Source organism: Vigna angularis, chromosome 2, assembly GCF_016808095.1.
Source record: "Vigna angularis cultivar LongXiaoDou No.4 chromosome 2, ASM1680809v1, whole genome shotgun sequence".
NCBI lineage: Eukaryota > Viridiplantae > Streptophyta > Magnoliopsida > Fabales > Fabaceae > Vigna > Vigna angularis.
In genome coordinates this window covers 8,935,359-8,950,429 of record NC_068971.1, presented here as the reverse complement: position 1 = coordinate 8,950,429, position 15,071 = coordinate 8,935,359, and the positions used below count along the sequence as shown (strand labels likewise).

At 35.2% G+C, this 15,071-nt stretch overlaps 2 protein-coding genes across 9 annotated transcripts; both read left to right on the top strand.

Moving 5' to 3' along the window:
• Positions 1–380: 380 nt before the first annotated feature.
• On the top strand, positions 381–7,595 carry LOC108329538 (uncharacterized). 6 transcript variants are annotated; one of them, XM_052873953.1, is made up of 14 exons: positions 381–397; positions 547–695; positions 2,050–2,156; positions 2,835–2,873; positions 3,008–3,100; positions 3,200–3,316; positions 4,070–4,165; positions 4,455–4,568; positions 4,844–4,897; positions 5,085–5,132; positions 5,747–5,897; positions 6,098–6,263; positions 6,634–6,703; positions 6,784–7,595. In XM_052873953.1, the coding sequence occupies exons 3-14, from the start codon at positions 2,091–2,093 to the stop codon at positions 7,036–7,038; spliced, it is 1,269 nt and encodes a 422-aa protein (XP_052729913.1). In that variant the 5' UTR covers positions 381–397; positions 547–695; positions 2,050–2,090; the 3' UTR covers positions 7,039–7,595. The 6 variants fall into 6 exon arrangements, with proteins under 6 accessions (XP_052729913.1, XP_052729912.1, XP_052729915.1 ...); XM_052873952.1 differs by lacking the exon at positions 381–397 and adding an exon at positions 427–444; XM_017563794.2 differs by lacking the exon at positions 381–397 and having other exon boundaries at positions 465–695; positions 6,790–7,595.
• A 1,425-nt stretch (positions 7,596–9,020) lies between these two features.
• On the top strand, positions 9,021–13,220 carry LOC108327062 (pentatricopeptide repeat-containing protein At3g22470, mitochondrial). 3 transcript variants are annotated; one of them, XM_017560755.2, is made up of 5 exons: positions 9,021–10,767; positions 11,339–11,377; positions 11,504–11,596; positions 11,696–11,820; positions 13,047–13,220. In XM_017560755.2, exon 1 carries the CDS (start codon positions 9,111–9,113, stop codon positions 10,683–10,685), a length of 1,575 nt encoding a protein of 524 aa, XP_017416244.1. In that variant the 5' UTR covers positions 9,021–9,110; the 3' UTR covers positions 10,686–10,767; positions 11,339–11,377; positions 11,504–11,596; positions 11,696–11,820; positions 13,047–13,220. The 3 variants fall into 3 exon arrangements, with proteins under 3 accessions (XP_017416244.1, XP_052729911.1, XP_017416243.1); XM_052873951.1 differs by having other exon boundaries at positions 12,702–13,220; XM_017560754.2 differs by having other exon boundaries at positions 11,696–13,220.
• The last annotated feature ends 1,851 nt before the right edge of the window (positions 13,221–15,071 follow it).

The window sequence follows — 15,071 nt, the reverse complement described above, 5'->3', positions numbered from 1 at the left end:
ATAATAGATATTTAAGCATTATCCAATTTAAATATTTGTTCATCTTCATTTCATCAAGTCTCCTAAACACAGTAATAATATATTATTTTCCCATTGATTAATCAAATTTAAGTACTTTGATTATATTTGAATTTATTAATTTTTTATTGCAATAAAAAATTTAATTATGGCAATAAACTCTATTTCTCATAACAAATAAACAGAATAATGTGACATTGTGCATTGTTTGAATATGCAAAACACGGTTTTGAATAATAAAGAGATTTAGTAGCATCCTTTGAAAAAATATCCAAAGTCATAAAAAAAAATCGTAAAAGTCTTAGTTTTATTTTCAAAGGAAGTTTCGATGTTTTCATTGTTTTCCATTTTCACAGGACAAGGAAAAGAAAGGAATGTGGTAAGAATATGATCAGATCACAGTAATCATTCTTCTTATTCTCCCAAGTAAATCCAGCGTCCACTCTTTTATCTTTTTCTGCTGTGGAAACTGTAATTCAGAGTGGCGGGCAAAATAACAACACTTTTTTCACCAAATCTCTTTGCCAGCAATGCAAGCAAGCAGCGTGCTTTGAGATTGACGCAACACCTTCACCATCATCGTCATCATTCTTCTCGGTTATGTAGCGTCCTTCGCGCGCAAAAGTTTCTCGTAATTGTGCAATCAGATCTGACTCGCTTTCTGACTGCAACAGCAGGTAATTAATTGATCTGATTCGTTTCCGCTTTTTTGGTTCTTCCCGGAACCTGATTGTTGGATTTTCCCAGCATGTAGGGCTCTTTTAATGATGGGAGATTCTCAAGTTTTAATTTTGATGGCTTTGTTTACGTGGGTTTTTTTGCTTGATTCTGTTGTCGTTGTTGTACTTAGTGATGTGGTGTTGTTTGTTAAAGCGGTGGTCATTTGGGTTTGAACTTTTTAGTCGTTGGATTTGAAATCTGTGGAGGAATTGGAAAGGGAAATGAATCTGCTCCCGTTGCCATGCATGTTAATTGTGTGAGCTTTTATTGTTGTAATTTTGATTTTTGCCGATTTTGATGAGAGGAAGGTTAACCTTTATGGAATTATTGGATATGTTTCTACTGTAGTACACGCCAAATTTATGAGATTTGTATTTGGGCCGTTGGATTTAGCATTTATAAGCCCTTTTAGCAGTTGACTATCCTCTTTTCTGCGTTTCAGTGTATGAAAACCCCAGTTTAGCTGCCCAAAAGTGATAACAATTAAGAGCTTCTGGTTAGGTGTTGTAGTACTTGTATAATTTTTATGGCTGAAGTTAATAATTAGAATGTTGGAGATGTGACCCTGGAGCCCATGCTGTGTGCACAAAAGTTAAGGACACCTCCTTTGCAAGTTGCAACAGATAAAGGCCATTGCTATGTTTCCGATCATAATTTAGAAGTATGAGCATAAAAGCAATGAATTGTGTAAGATATAAATTGACTTTTCATGCCTGCTTTGTGTTAATGTGTGCCAGGAGTGGAGCGGTTCACATTTTGACCATGACATGCATACGTACAAATAATCTATAAGCATGGTGCTGGTTACCTTTTGAAGAAATTATAAAGCATTACTCCGAAAATAATATAAATGTAGAACTTTAGCAATGATTATTCATTATCAACTTCATTTTCGCTTTGAGTGTTCAATGCATCTGCTGGACTATCGTGTGAAATCCACTAGTATTGTGGAAAATGATAAGTTCTAGCCTACGTTTCTTCCTTTTTTATTTGCTTAATAATGTCCTCTACCTTGGTGCCATGGTTGGAGTTGTCATCATGTGGCGTAAACGTCACAAGTTTGACTTGTCGCAAGACCTTTATTCCTGATGAAAGAAAAGGACCCATTCAGAGGATGTGATCCCTCCTAAAAACACAGTAACAGTGAGAGCTTCATTGCACAAAGCTGTGTCTTAATAGTCCTTTACAATTTATTAAAGAAAAGTAGAAATTATTTCTGTTTAGATACCCTTTCCATTGTCCCCCAAGATGTTGGTTTGCTTTTCTTACATTTTCACATTTTTTTCTAACTATTTTCATTTTGTTCTGCAGAACCATACCTATCGATCCTATAATACAATTGCACAAATTCAATGAAGGGTATAATTTCTCCTGTGCAAAATGCTATGCCATCTCCAACTTTTCTTTGGCGGTTCAAGGTCTGTATATCTTACACAATATGCATAAGTTCAGTGGTTGAGATCACTCTGTTCAGGGGGATTTGTGTTTTCCTTTTGTAGAGGGACTGGGAAGGTCCTTTAAGCTGGAGTATTATTTTAATGTTTCATAGATTTGAAAGAAAGCTGACAAAATGTAATACTGATACATAATAATTAAGAACAAATTGGAAAAAGGAAACATGCATCACTTTTATGATAACTGTAGTAATGGCATTGCAAGCAAGTTTCTTTATATTTATCTAGCCTTTGTTTATATTAGACCTTCTTGGATCTCTCCAAGTTCAGCAGCGATATATAAAATGTTCTCTCCTTCTCACTCTGCAATTTATTTATCATGCTGGTGCTCATTGATATATGCACAGCATTCATTACAATTTCTGATTGTGGAAAATTTGCTGCTGTATGTTTTTTTTGCAAACTTGTTCCTTACTATAACTTTTGTGTCATTCTGGTGTTCCTTGGTAATGTTAGAAGAATTAAATTTTGAAAATATATGATGAAATTCTTTTGTGCGGATTGTAATTTTAGGTTTGTGGAAGTGTTTGTCAGTTTAACTGTATTCCTATCATTATTGGATATCTTTCTTTAATTTCTCAGTTTTTTTTTTTACTTGTACTGTATATGAACTTCTGTTCATGTATGTATATATTTTTTCAGGTGACACTCTTTCTTATATGGGGCCTTACTTGCTGCAAGGTCGGAACCTGTCTTTCCACTTTTATATATATAAAATTGTCCATGGATGCCAATGAGCATCTATTGAGTAGGCCTCTTATAATTTCCTTACCAATTCCACGACTAATATTTGCCTTTTCCTGGTCTTACATCAGATTAGTTGGGATTCTGTCATGAGAATGGATGCAAATTTGAGAGATCTATTCTTATATGAAGCATTTTTGTATTACAATCCTCTTCTTCTTGTGGTGAGTTTGGGGTTTAATTTTCCTGTATATGTTTTACATTCTTCACAGTTTTTATGGAACTTTACTTGATGCTTTTGTTGTTTCTTCACTGTTATACAGACTATGATGGTTTGGCTTTGGGGAGTAAATTTGTGGGTATTTCTACAATCCACTGTAAGCTATACCAAGGTCTTTGATCTTGATCAAAACCACCTTACTCACAGAGAGATGTGGAAGGTAGTCAGGTTCTTTGCTCAGCCTTCATTTTAGAGAAAACATTATTCAATGCAAAGTGCAAACTTTGATGTTTTTCTTGATTCATGATTTTTAAAATCAAAATTTCAACCACATCGTTATGTGGTTCTTTGAAACACATACTGGTAATCAAAATTATGCACTTAAAAGCCAAATGAGCCTTTGTATGGGTTGTGAGCAGTAAAATATAAGACAGAATTTGTAAAGGGACAGTAGAAAAAGTCAAAGGTAGAGAGGGGAGAGAAAGAGGAAGTTGGTAGAAACACACTTTGCTCTAGGCATACAATTGAATTCATACTAAAGGGCAAGTGAATGTCTCCATTACAAAACAAAAATATTCCTCAGCATGGTTTGCATCTCAGAAAGAACATACAGTCAACTTCTAACATTTCTGCAATAAGAAATGAATTAAATGTGGAGTTTACTAACATGAATAAATTGGATGTGAAGATAAATTGTTCTACAAATTAGCTTATACATAGAAGCCTTTTGCTTTTGTAGAGATGTAATTAGTTTATACCTCATATTTTCTTCTCCCTAAATGTTAATAGAGAAATTTGTGCAAAAACTGATTTTGTAGCCCAGTCTCTAACCCATGTTTCTGCATGAACTTTAATTGTTTTGTTAGGAGTGTAGCTTTTGGATGTTGTGTCAGTAAAATGGATTGCTACTGCTACTATGTGGATCCATTATCCATGTTTTATGTATTAACTTCAACTGTTACGATATTTTCAGTGTAGCACTTGGATGACAATCATTGTCCCTACTAGCATGACTGCTTACCTTTATCTCTATTCTCATGGGGAAGTATCGCTGGCTGCATCCCAACCAGTTTAGTATCTGTTTGTCTCTCCTCTCTCACCAATAGTTGAATGTGACTGCTTTGAATTTGATATTTATATGCTTGATTTGATCTACATTTTTTCATTATGTTAAACATATATGTAGTTGTAATTTTTCATGTTTGTGTGGAGTTGGAAGCTGATGTCTTAATTTTCTTTTTCCTAAGGCCGGGAGTAACTCTTTCTGCCAGGAAATGAATTGCTTCCTGTGATCCTTTCTATGAGAAGCATTTTGGCTAGCGTTTATTCTGATCATATACATATATATTGTATTGCAGGTGCTTCTCTACATTCTTGTTGCAGTAATCTTCATCTTTCCCTTTGATATTTTCTATTTGTCCTCTCGATACTTCTTTTTGAGGACATTAGTTCGAATAGCTCTCCCTTTGCAGGTAAGATTTTTGACTGTCATGCTTGACTTGGAAGTTTGAGTGTTGGTCAGCATTTGGTTCCTTTTACAAAGCACCTGAAACATCCAATAGTTTTGTGTTTTTAGTTTATTGTTGTGAATTTACAAATCTGAGAACTACTGGTTTGATTCAATGGTTTAAATAATTTAAGCTGTTAATTTGACTAGTTTCTATAAGTTTGTTAGTTGGTTTTCTTATGCCTGACATTTATAAATTTTTGACTTTTCTTACATATAATGTTTCTTTCCTTCTTACAGCCAATTACATTTCCAGACTTTTTCGTGGCCGATATATTGACCTCCATGGCAAAAGTACAGTACATAGCTTAATAACTTATTTCTTGGTGCATTCTTCTATCTTGATGATCACCTTACCTATTTAATCGTTTATTTGGAAAAAAGGGTTTGGTGCTGTTATATTTACCAATGTTTTTTATTATGTTAATGCTTATAATTATTGTTTTTCTAGTTGTTGCTCCTAATTATGCATTGCATACAGGTGTTTTCAGATTTAGAACGTTCAGTTTGCAGAATGGTAAACAGACAGGTATACGTTACCAAATTTTCTTTTTCTTTATATTGCTTGTAAGTTGTCGATCTCTATTTTAGTTCTTCTGTTCTTACCCTTACATTGCATGAACACTTCATTTTGGTCATTGATCTTCTATTATGCTTATAATCTTCTCATTTGCATTTAGATCCTTTGGATACAATTGGTGCCAAGCTGAGTGCTATGTGGTAGATTCAACAAAATTACCGTGTTATTTGATTCTTTTGTTTTAAAAACTGTTTTCTAAATCATACTACTCAGCTCTGCAAACAATTTCTCATCCAACAAGTATTAAATGTTGAAATTTAACTCCAAAACAGTGTTTTAGAAACTAAAACAGAAAGAGCTGGAAGATGTTTTCTCGTCCTCTTTTGTATTGTAGTGTTTAGAGGATAATCTTCTAGAAAACACAAACGTGCACAAGGGACAAACTTTCCAAAGTTTTCAGAGGACAAAAAATTTTAGAAGCCAGAAACTGTTTTTGAAAATAGTAAAGAAGAAGGGCGTATTCCATTCTCTCATCTTTTGGCTGTGCAAATTTACGTGTTTCCTTCCATATTTTTGTTATAGTGAACTTGAATACTATATTTTGTACTTTTCATAATATGCAGGTCGCCACAATTGCTTGGCTTGAAGCTGATTCAGTTTGTGGTAGTCACTCAGTTGCGATACCAATGGCCCTCGTCCTTCCTTATATGTGGCGTTTATTGCAATGTCTGCGCCAGTACAGAGATACCAAAGAAAAAAATTGTCTCTTCAATGGTAATTGCTTTTGGTAACTTTCTCCCTTGCCTCCTGAAAGTGTAAGATGTCCCAGTTGAGTGGTTGTCATGATGGTGCAAACGCTCGTCATCTGAAGGCACAAAAATCAACTTTGTCTTGCTTATTTAGAATAAAGTCTTTGATGATTGCATTGTTCGATATCCTAGTATTCTAACACCATTTTGCATTTTGTTTTCCAGCTTTGAAATATTCAACAGCAGTCCCAGTCATTTTTCTTTCAGCCCTTAAATACCATGTTCTCCATGAGAAATGGGAAACTCTTTATCGGCCACTCTGGCTTCTCTCTAGTGTCATTAATTCCCTTTATTCATTTTACTGGGATATAACCAGAGATTGGGATTTAAGGTACCAAATCTATCATCTTTCCCGTTTATATTGATAATAACAGGCCTAACAATTTTCCCAGATGGAAATGTTACTTTTACCAAATTTAATTTTAAACCTTATGAATAATAAATGTACCAAAGGTTCGACTCAAGGTATACATAATGCACCATTGTTTGATTCCTCACTGGGACTGGTGCTTAAATTTAGTGTTCAATTGTACCTTCAACAGGGTCTTCCTATTTAGAATGATAGTCGAGGAAACAAAATATATGCACATGGATTCTATGGACTAGTTTTATGCTTCACTCTACTTTTTATGTTAAGTAACCACACCGATCTCACTTTATATTGACTTTTTTTTTTTTATCTTTTTCCCCTTGTCTGACAGTGGATTTTCTCGCATATTCAAGTTCAACAAATCAAGTACAGTCTCCAACATGTTATATGGTCGACAATGGGTAAGAAGCAGAAGCATCTTACCATCTTAGAACAAGATGCAAGACATTTTTCATTTGATCTAATAAATCTGGTTTCTAAGCTGCAGATATACTTCTGGGTGATTGGAAGCAACTTCGTTCTGCGCTGCTCATGGACATACAAATTATCAGCTCATCTCCGCCATAACTACCTGACAGTGTTTGCCATCACTCTTATGGAGATGTTACGTCGCTTCCAGTGGATATTTTTTAGAGTTGAAAACGAGTGGAACAAGATCACGCGATCTGGTGTTCAACTCACTGAAATTCCGAGAGAGGAGGAGAAATTGCTAGGTTCCAACATTCATGATGTATAGAAAATCTCAGTCAACCAATTTTTGCCAATATCTTCATATCAGCAACAGGTCTAATTCAATTTTTAAGCTAATATTAGTTCTAATCCCAAAAGCATTTTTCTTCATGTGTTCCTGGCCCACCAACATGAGGGAATTTTCAATATGCACATGCATGGTTGTCTGAGAATAGTTAATTCCATTGCTAAAGCACCCCGGGCTCGGTCGTTCCTTCTGTAAGTTGTATCAATATGTTTTCTTCTGAAATGGGAATAGATTCTGTCACTGACTCAGCAGTTCAATGTAAGTGAAGAAGCAAGCCTACGGTTGCATGCATAATTGAAGAGATTCTTAAATGAATATGTTCACTTATACATGAAGAGCTGCAAGAAGTTGTACTTAAGAACAACGGTGGCCATAATGGATGTTGCATTCATTTTCCCTTTCTTTTTTGTCGTGGTTCTTTAAATAGATCAGCATTTGTAACGAGAATGGACACAAAATATATGTTTATTTGCTACACTCAATCAAATCAGGATACACTTCTAGTACAAAGAAGACTTAAACACAATTTTCATTCTTCTTTTGTTCCATAAAAAATTTCGGTGCTTTCATTTAAAGTTAGAGATATTTGATCTTCCTATTGTTAAAAATCTGAAATTATGGTGTACCAGAAGCCACTGACAACAAAATAATAATAGTATGTATTGGATAAGATTGTTATGAAGAATATAATGAATCTGCTTACAAGTATAGTGTGTTCCATAAAGGATTTACAGAGACTGAGATCTCAATCCACTACAAGATGTAAATTTCACAGCTATCAACCAGGACCAAGGTGACTGCAGCCAGGATCCCAGAATCTGATTTAATAAACAAAAGAGATTCAGAATGAGAAAATACATGAAGCATAGAGAGAAGATAAACAGAGGAATTTCCAGATTGAAACATACAACACACAAATTTAGAATATGTAGTCCTTTAGAAATGCATTATCTCTCTTACGTCTCATCTTTTTCCTGTGTTCTTCTATATACGGATCACATGTCATGTGATATTGTGATGCAATGCAACTAATTTTCCCTCCACCTCCATCTCAACATTTTTTATACTTTCATATTTCTTACACTTCAACATCAACAATCTTCAATTCTGTCAACATTTCTTTTTCTTTTTGTGTATTTCGATAGATTAATTTATTTTGGGATGGTGTCTTAAATAGTGTTAGAATTAGAGTTTAATTGAAGAAAAATAGTATAAATGAAACATTTAAGGATAATTTTTTTGGTAATCATGTTATTGGTATGAAGTATATAGTGACTTTGCTAATGACTTGTGTATTATGGAACTTGTAATTTTGGTGAAATTTTCCTTCCAATTGGATTATTTTTTTCATCCACAAGGTTTGAACGAAAATTGATTTTTTTTTTTAAATAGGTGAAGTAAATATTTCTATTTTGAAATGGAAGGACCAAAATTATAAATGAAATATAACAGGAGATTAAAAGTATTCTAAAGTCTGAAAAAAAAGGTTGCATCTAAGTTTGAGGTGTTGAGTGTAGAAGGCTCAGGAATGAAATACGAATAGGTAAATGGATCTCACAGAAATAGCCAGAGCAATTAATTGTAACAGTGCAACATTTTATTTTTATCAAATTAAAGGGGTTAATGATGAGTTTTTTTTTTCAATATAAATTCATATCAAAACTTGAGAAGAAATTACATTATCCACATCTACACTTCTTTTTTTTAGTGTCTTTTTTTTTTAATTTTTCCCTGTTAATCACTATTTTTTAATTTAAGAAGGGTTTAATTTCTATTAAGATAAAAAATCCACTTCAAATCCTCCTTTCTGCAACTAAAATATCATGTTAAAACTAAAACCTGATACAAATTTGTATGTTAAAACTAAAACCTGTGACAACTACCACGTCTTCAATTCAACCACGTAATGCAAAAGATTTTCTACTTTCGGATTATGACTGATATAAATGATATCAAATGCTCTGTTATGTTCTGTATGTACTACGTTGTGTTCTGCAAATACTCTGTTTTATTCTATTTTCTTCCACACAACCTCCAATGTCTCCTCCACCATGTTGAAGGCCACCATCCTTTTCACTTCCCTTCCTTTCCTCACCCTCTCCACTCGCTTCTTCTCTCGTACTCGCAAACCCCTCCCCAACCCTTCCACCTTCGACGACGCCGTTTCCTTCTTCCACCGCATGCTCCATCTCCATCCCACACCCCGAATCGTCTCTTTCAACAGGATTCTCTCATCAGTCATGAAGACCAAACGCTACTCCACCGTCGTTTTCCTCTGTTCCCAGTTAGACTCAAAGGGCATCCCCAAACCCTCCCTCGTCACTCTCAGCATCTTCATAAACTCCCTTTCTCACTTGGGCCAAATGGGCCTCGCGTTCTCTGTCATGGGGAAAATCATCAAAAGGGGTTTTGAAGTCGACCCATTAACGCTCACTACCCTTATGAAGGGGTTGTGCCTCAAAGGTAGGACCTTTGAGGCACTGGACTTGCATGACCATGCTGTGTCCAAAGGGTTCTCCTTTGATGAAGTTTGTTATGGCACTTTGATCAATGGGTTGTGCAAAGTGGGCAAAACAAAGGGTGCCATTGAGTTGCTGAGGAAAATGGAGAGGGTTGGAATTAAGCCTAATTTGATAATGTATAATATGGTTGTTGATGGTTTGTGCAAAGAGGGACTTGTTACTGAAGCTTGTGGGTTGTGTTCTGAGATGGTTGGCAAAGGAATTTGTCTTGATATTTTCACTTACAATTCTCTTATTCATGGTATGTGTGGGGCTGGTCGGTTTCAGGGGGCGGCTAGGTTGTTGAATGAGATGGTAATGCAAGAGAACAGAGACATTTGGCCGGATGTTTATACCTTTAATATATTGGTTGATGGGTTGTGTAAGTTGGGGATGGTCACGGAGGCGAGGAATGTGTTTGGTGTGATGATTAAGAGAGGGTTGGAACCTGATGTTGTTAGTTACAATGCTTTGATGAATGGTTTTTGTTTGAAGGGTTGTGTGAATAAGGCCAAAGAGGTGTTTGATAGAATGGTTGAAAGAGGTACATTACCGAATGTTGTTAGCTATTGTACCTTGATTAATGGGTATTGTAAGGTTAAGATGGTCGATGAGGCCATGAGGCTGTTAATAGAGATGCATAAGAGGAATTTGGTTCCAGATACAGCGACATATAATTGCCTTTTTGATGGTTTGTCGAAATCTGGGAGAGCCTTGTTTGAGTGGGATCCGGTAGAGGTGATGCGTGTGAGTGGTCAAGCACCGGATTTGATCACTTACAATGTGTTGTTAGATGATTATCTCAAACGCCACTGTCTTGATAAGGCGAAGGCGCTTCAGCACATTGTTGATATGGGAATTTCTCCAAATATTCGTACGTATAACATACTTATAGATGGTCTTTGCAAACGTGGAAGATTAGACGCAGCTAAAGAGATTTTTCAACTTTCTTCTGTGAAAGGCTGTGGTCCAAATATCCGGACTTATAATATTATGATCAATGGGCTCTGTAGAGAGGGATTGTTTGATGAAGCAGAGGCCTTACTTTTGGAAATGATAGATAATGGTTGCCCTCCTAATGCTGTAACTTTTGATCCCTTAGTTCGTGCTCTACTAGCAAAATAATTGGAATTGTTAGGACCATCAAGATTTTTTATGATACAAACAGCTGCTGGGAGCTTTGTCTCTAGAAAAAGGATATGACAAGGTTAGATACTTCAGTGCTTACTAATGTTATTTTGATACTGTTCACAGCAGAACACATATATTAGAACGAAGTAAAAGAAAGAAACAAGCATCCGTGTCATGATAACTGTTGTAATGGCATTGCTAGCAAGTTTCTTTATATATATCTGGTCTTTGTTCATTGTAGACTTAATTATGTTATTTTATCTTGGGTCTCTCCAACTTCAGCAGCCTATATATAATACTTTCTCCTCCACACTATGCAATTTTATATATATCATGCTGGTGCTTATTGATATTCGCACAGCTTTCATTATAATTTGTGGGAAATCTACTGCTGTATGTTTTTGTCTGTAAACTTGTATGTTATTGTAATTTTTGTTTTATTCTAATGCTCCTCTTTGGTAATGCTAGAGAATTAAATTTTAAAAATATACGAAGATTTATTTTGTCTGATTGTAATTTTATGTTTATGGAAGTCCCTGTCAGTTTAACTGTATTCTTATCATAATTGAACATCTTTAATTTCTCTGTTTTTTGTTTTTCTTGAACTGCCTATGAACTTCTGCCCACGTATGTATACATTTTTTCAGGTGACATTGTTTTTTATATGGGGCCTTACCTGCTTCAAGGTTAGAACCTGTCTTCTCACTTTTATAATATCTATAGTAGTCCAATGAGCATCTATCGAGAAGACCTCTTATAATTTCCTTACCTGTTCCATACGTAACATTTGCCTTTTCCTGGTCGTACATCAGATTACTCCGGATTCTGTAACGAGAATGGATGCAAATTTGCATGATCTGTTTATATATGAAGCATTTTTGTATTAATATCTTCTCCTTCTAGTGGTGAGTTGGGGGTTTAATTCTCCTGTATATGTTTTACATTGTTCACAATTTTTATGGAACTTTTCTTGATGGTTTTTGTTGTTACTTCACTGAATACAGACTATGATGGTTTGGCTTTGGGGTGTAAATATGTGGGTATTTCTACGATCCACTGTCAGCTATGCCAAGGTCTTTGATCTTGATCAAAACCACCTTACATACAAAGAGACATGGAAGATAGTCAGGTTCTTTGCTCAGCCTTCATTTTAGAGAAAGCATTATTCAATGCAAAGTGGAAAGTCATTCATTATTTTTAAAATCAATATTTCAACCATAAGTTTGTCTTTATCTGGTTCTTTTAAACTTACTGGTAATCAAAGTAATAAGTGCTTATACACTTAAAAGCCAAGTTAGCCTTTGTATGGGTTGTCAACAGTAAAATATAGAACAGTATTTGTAGCGAGACAGTAGAAGGACTCAAAGTTAGAGAGGGGAGAGAAAGAGGATGTTGTTAGAAACACACTTTGCTCTAGGCGTACAATTGCATTCATACTAATTTGCAAGTTAATATCTCCATTCCAAATCAATAATATTCCCCCAGCAATCCAGCATTTGTTAGCATGTCAGATAGAATAAACAGTCAACTATGTCTAGCATATCAGAAACCCCCCACAAGATGATGCATCGGTATTTCTTGTGCCCATCATTTGAATGGAAAACCCTGCTGCCAAGACCTTTTAGGTGAACTATGCATTCTGCAAGTTAATCTTCATATTTTAGGAAGGGTTTGCAAAGTATATTCAGTTTCTCTTATAAGTGCATCTTAATATCCATCTGCTTTATTATGTTTTATTGTACTTACTGATTATACCATCCTAGTCACAATAGAGATATGGAGCCTTTTTCGTGAAAAAGTATATAAGACATGAACTTACCTTTTAATTCATATGAATTAAATATGGACTTTATTAACGTGGATAAATTGAATGTGAAGTTATGTTGTTCTACAATTTAGTTTATATATACACAACTTTTTGCTTTTGGAGAAGCCTATTTAATTTTGACTTCATATTGTCTTCTCCCTAACTGTTCATTGTGAAATTTATCCAAACAAATTTACTCCTAGCCCCACCTCTCCAACCCGGGTTTCTGCATCAACTCTACTGTCTCAATTTTTCAACAGCATTTTACGTCCAAGAAAGCTTATGAAAAAGCTGTTGCTGATTTTATCTGAAACGGTTCTTCCTGAAACCCCTTTCAAGTTTCAAATGATAGTATATGATTTTAATCCTTTTTCAAAATTATTCCCAAAGAAGTAATCAAAATTTGGGCACAACAGATGATTTGTTTAAGCTGGTGCTACATTGCTCTTGTGGCAAAACCAATTGGTAGTGAGTATTTCTCCTTCTAAGGGAATTTATACATGTATCTATTGGAATAATTTGTTCACATTTTCTTCTATTATAATCAGGTATAAATGTTGTGTTTCATGTCATCCCAAGATCCAAGGGTTGGTCTCTACACATTCCTTGACCAGTTTAATCCGAGTATATATACAAATAATTTGTTGTGATGCATGTTTTTCTGATATATTTTTTATTTGTAAAATCCATACTTGAATTGATCAAGATCTGTAATTTTTCTACACGAGGCCATTCGTCTTTTAGTGTTTGTTGAATTGGTTTTTGGATCATTCTACCATGGTTAGTGTTTCGGTTGAATTGGTTCGAGGGTCGGTTGTCCTTCCTTACTTTGCTCTCTTTTGATCTTTAATCCTCTCCGAGAACGCGATTCACTCCAAATGAGTTGTTGACCTGCAGAAGACACTCCGACGCTCAAGTCAGATATGTTTCATAAAGAGGTCTATATTTTATTAGGATAGTAAATGATCATTGTACCTGGACATCAGTTGTCTACTTATAAGGCTTGTGAGAGTCATGTCCATTGATTAACCATTAGTGCAATATATTTTAGGTAATCAAATGTCCATTGATTAACCATTAGTGCAATATATTTTAGGTAATCAAACCCAATAATTAATCATTAATGCCGTATATTTGTAGAGCGTGAGACAATCTGACCTATTAGTACCTGCTTAATGACAATAAATTCCAATCGGTATACTTCATATAGTACATAAGCTCCCCAAGTCCGAGCAAGCTCTTTATTAAAAGAGGTGCGTAGGGATTATTATGAGCTTTAAAAGAGGTAACTCATGTTGTATTTAGGGAGTCTATCTTTGATGCTTTAAGTCTTCATTGCTATCGAGCGGCAAACTCTAGGAGTTCTCTTTGGATCTGTTCCTTAGACTGAACAGAAAATGCTAAGAGTTCTCTTTGAAACTTTTTCCTCTGCAAGAGATTTTCACTCCAAAAAAATATGCTTTTAAATAAAGTAAACGCTTCAATATTTTTTTTTATAATGAAAAGGCATTGGAACCTCACAAAGGTGAACATGTTGAGTAGTTGACTGATAAGAGTTCTTTTTCAAATTTTCTGCGTTGAGCGGGGATTTCTGAAGCCATTTTTCTAACTTCCCCCGAGCGGCTTGAGGCATGAGTCATTTTTCTGACTTCCTACGTTGAGTGGAGATTTCTGAAGCCATTTTTCTGACTTCCCCCGAGCGGTCCTGAGGCAGGAGTCATTTTTCTGACTTCCTGCGTTGAGCGGGAATTTCTGAAGCCATTTTTCTGACTTCTCCCGAGCGCTCATGAGACAGGAGTCATTTTTCTGACTTTCCCCCAAGCGGCTTGAGGTAGGAGTCATTTTTCTGACTTCCTGCGTTGAGCGGGGATTTTTGAAGTCATTTTCCTGACTTCCCCTCGAGCGGCTTGAGGTAGAAGTCATTTTTCTGACTTCTTGCGTTGAGCCGGGATTTCTGAAGCCATTTTTCTGACTTCCCCCGAGCGGTCCTGAGGCAGAAGTCATTTTTCTAACTTTCTGCGTTGAGCGGAGATTTCTGAAGTCATTTTTCTGACTTCCCCCGAGCGGCCATTTTAACCTAACCAAGTTGAGGTCTGAACCTTCCCGCACATAATATTTTATAATTTAAAATTAAGAGTTGTTAGAACCTTACAAGGTTGAACACAGCTCTGAACCGTCCTGTGCATAATATTTTATAATTTAAAATTAAGAGTCGATAGAACCTAACAAGGTTGAACGCAGCTCTGAACCATCATGTGCATAATATTTTATAATTTAAAATTAAGAGTTGGTAGAACTTGACAAGGTTGAAGCTCTGAACCATCATGTGCATAATATTTTATAATTTAAAATTAAGAGTTGGTAGAACTTGACAAAGTTGAACTTAGTTCTTAACCATCCTGTGCATAATATTTTATAATTTTTATAATTTAAAATTAAGAGTGGTTAGAATCTGACAAGGTTGAACACAACTCTAAACCATCATGTGCATAATATTTTATAATTTAAAATTAAGAGTTGGTAGAACCTGACAAGGTTGAACGTAACTCTAAACCATAATGTGCATAATATTT

Coding starts and splice junctions, on each gene's coding strand:
- LOC108327062 (XM_017560755.2), top strand. CDS start 9,111: ATGTTGAAGGCCACCATCCTTTTCACTTCCCTTCCTTTCCTCACCCTC.
- LOC108329538 (XM_052873953.1), top strand. CDS start 2,091: ATGAAGGGTATAATTTCTCCTGTGCAAAATGCTATGCCATCTCCAACT. Junction 4,898..5,084: donor TATTGACCTCCATGGCAAAA/GTACAGTACATA, acceptor CATTGCATACAG/GTGTTTTCAGATTTAGAACG. Junction 5,898..6,097: donor AAAAAATTGTCTCTTCAATG/GTAATTGCTTTT, acceptor TTTGTTTTCCAG/CTTTGAAATATTCAACAGCA.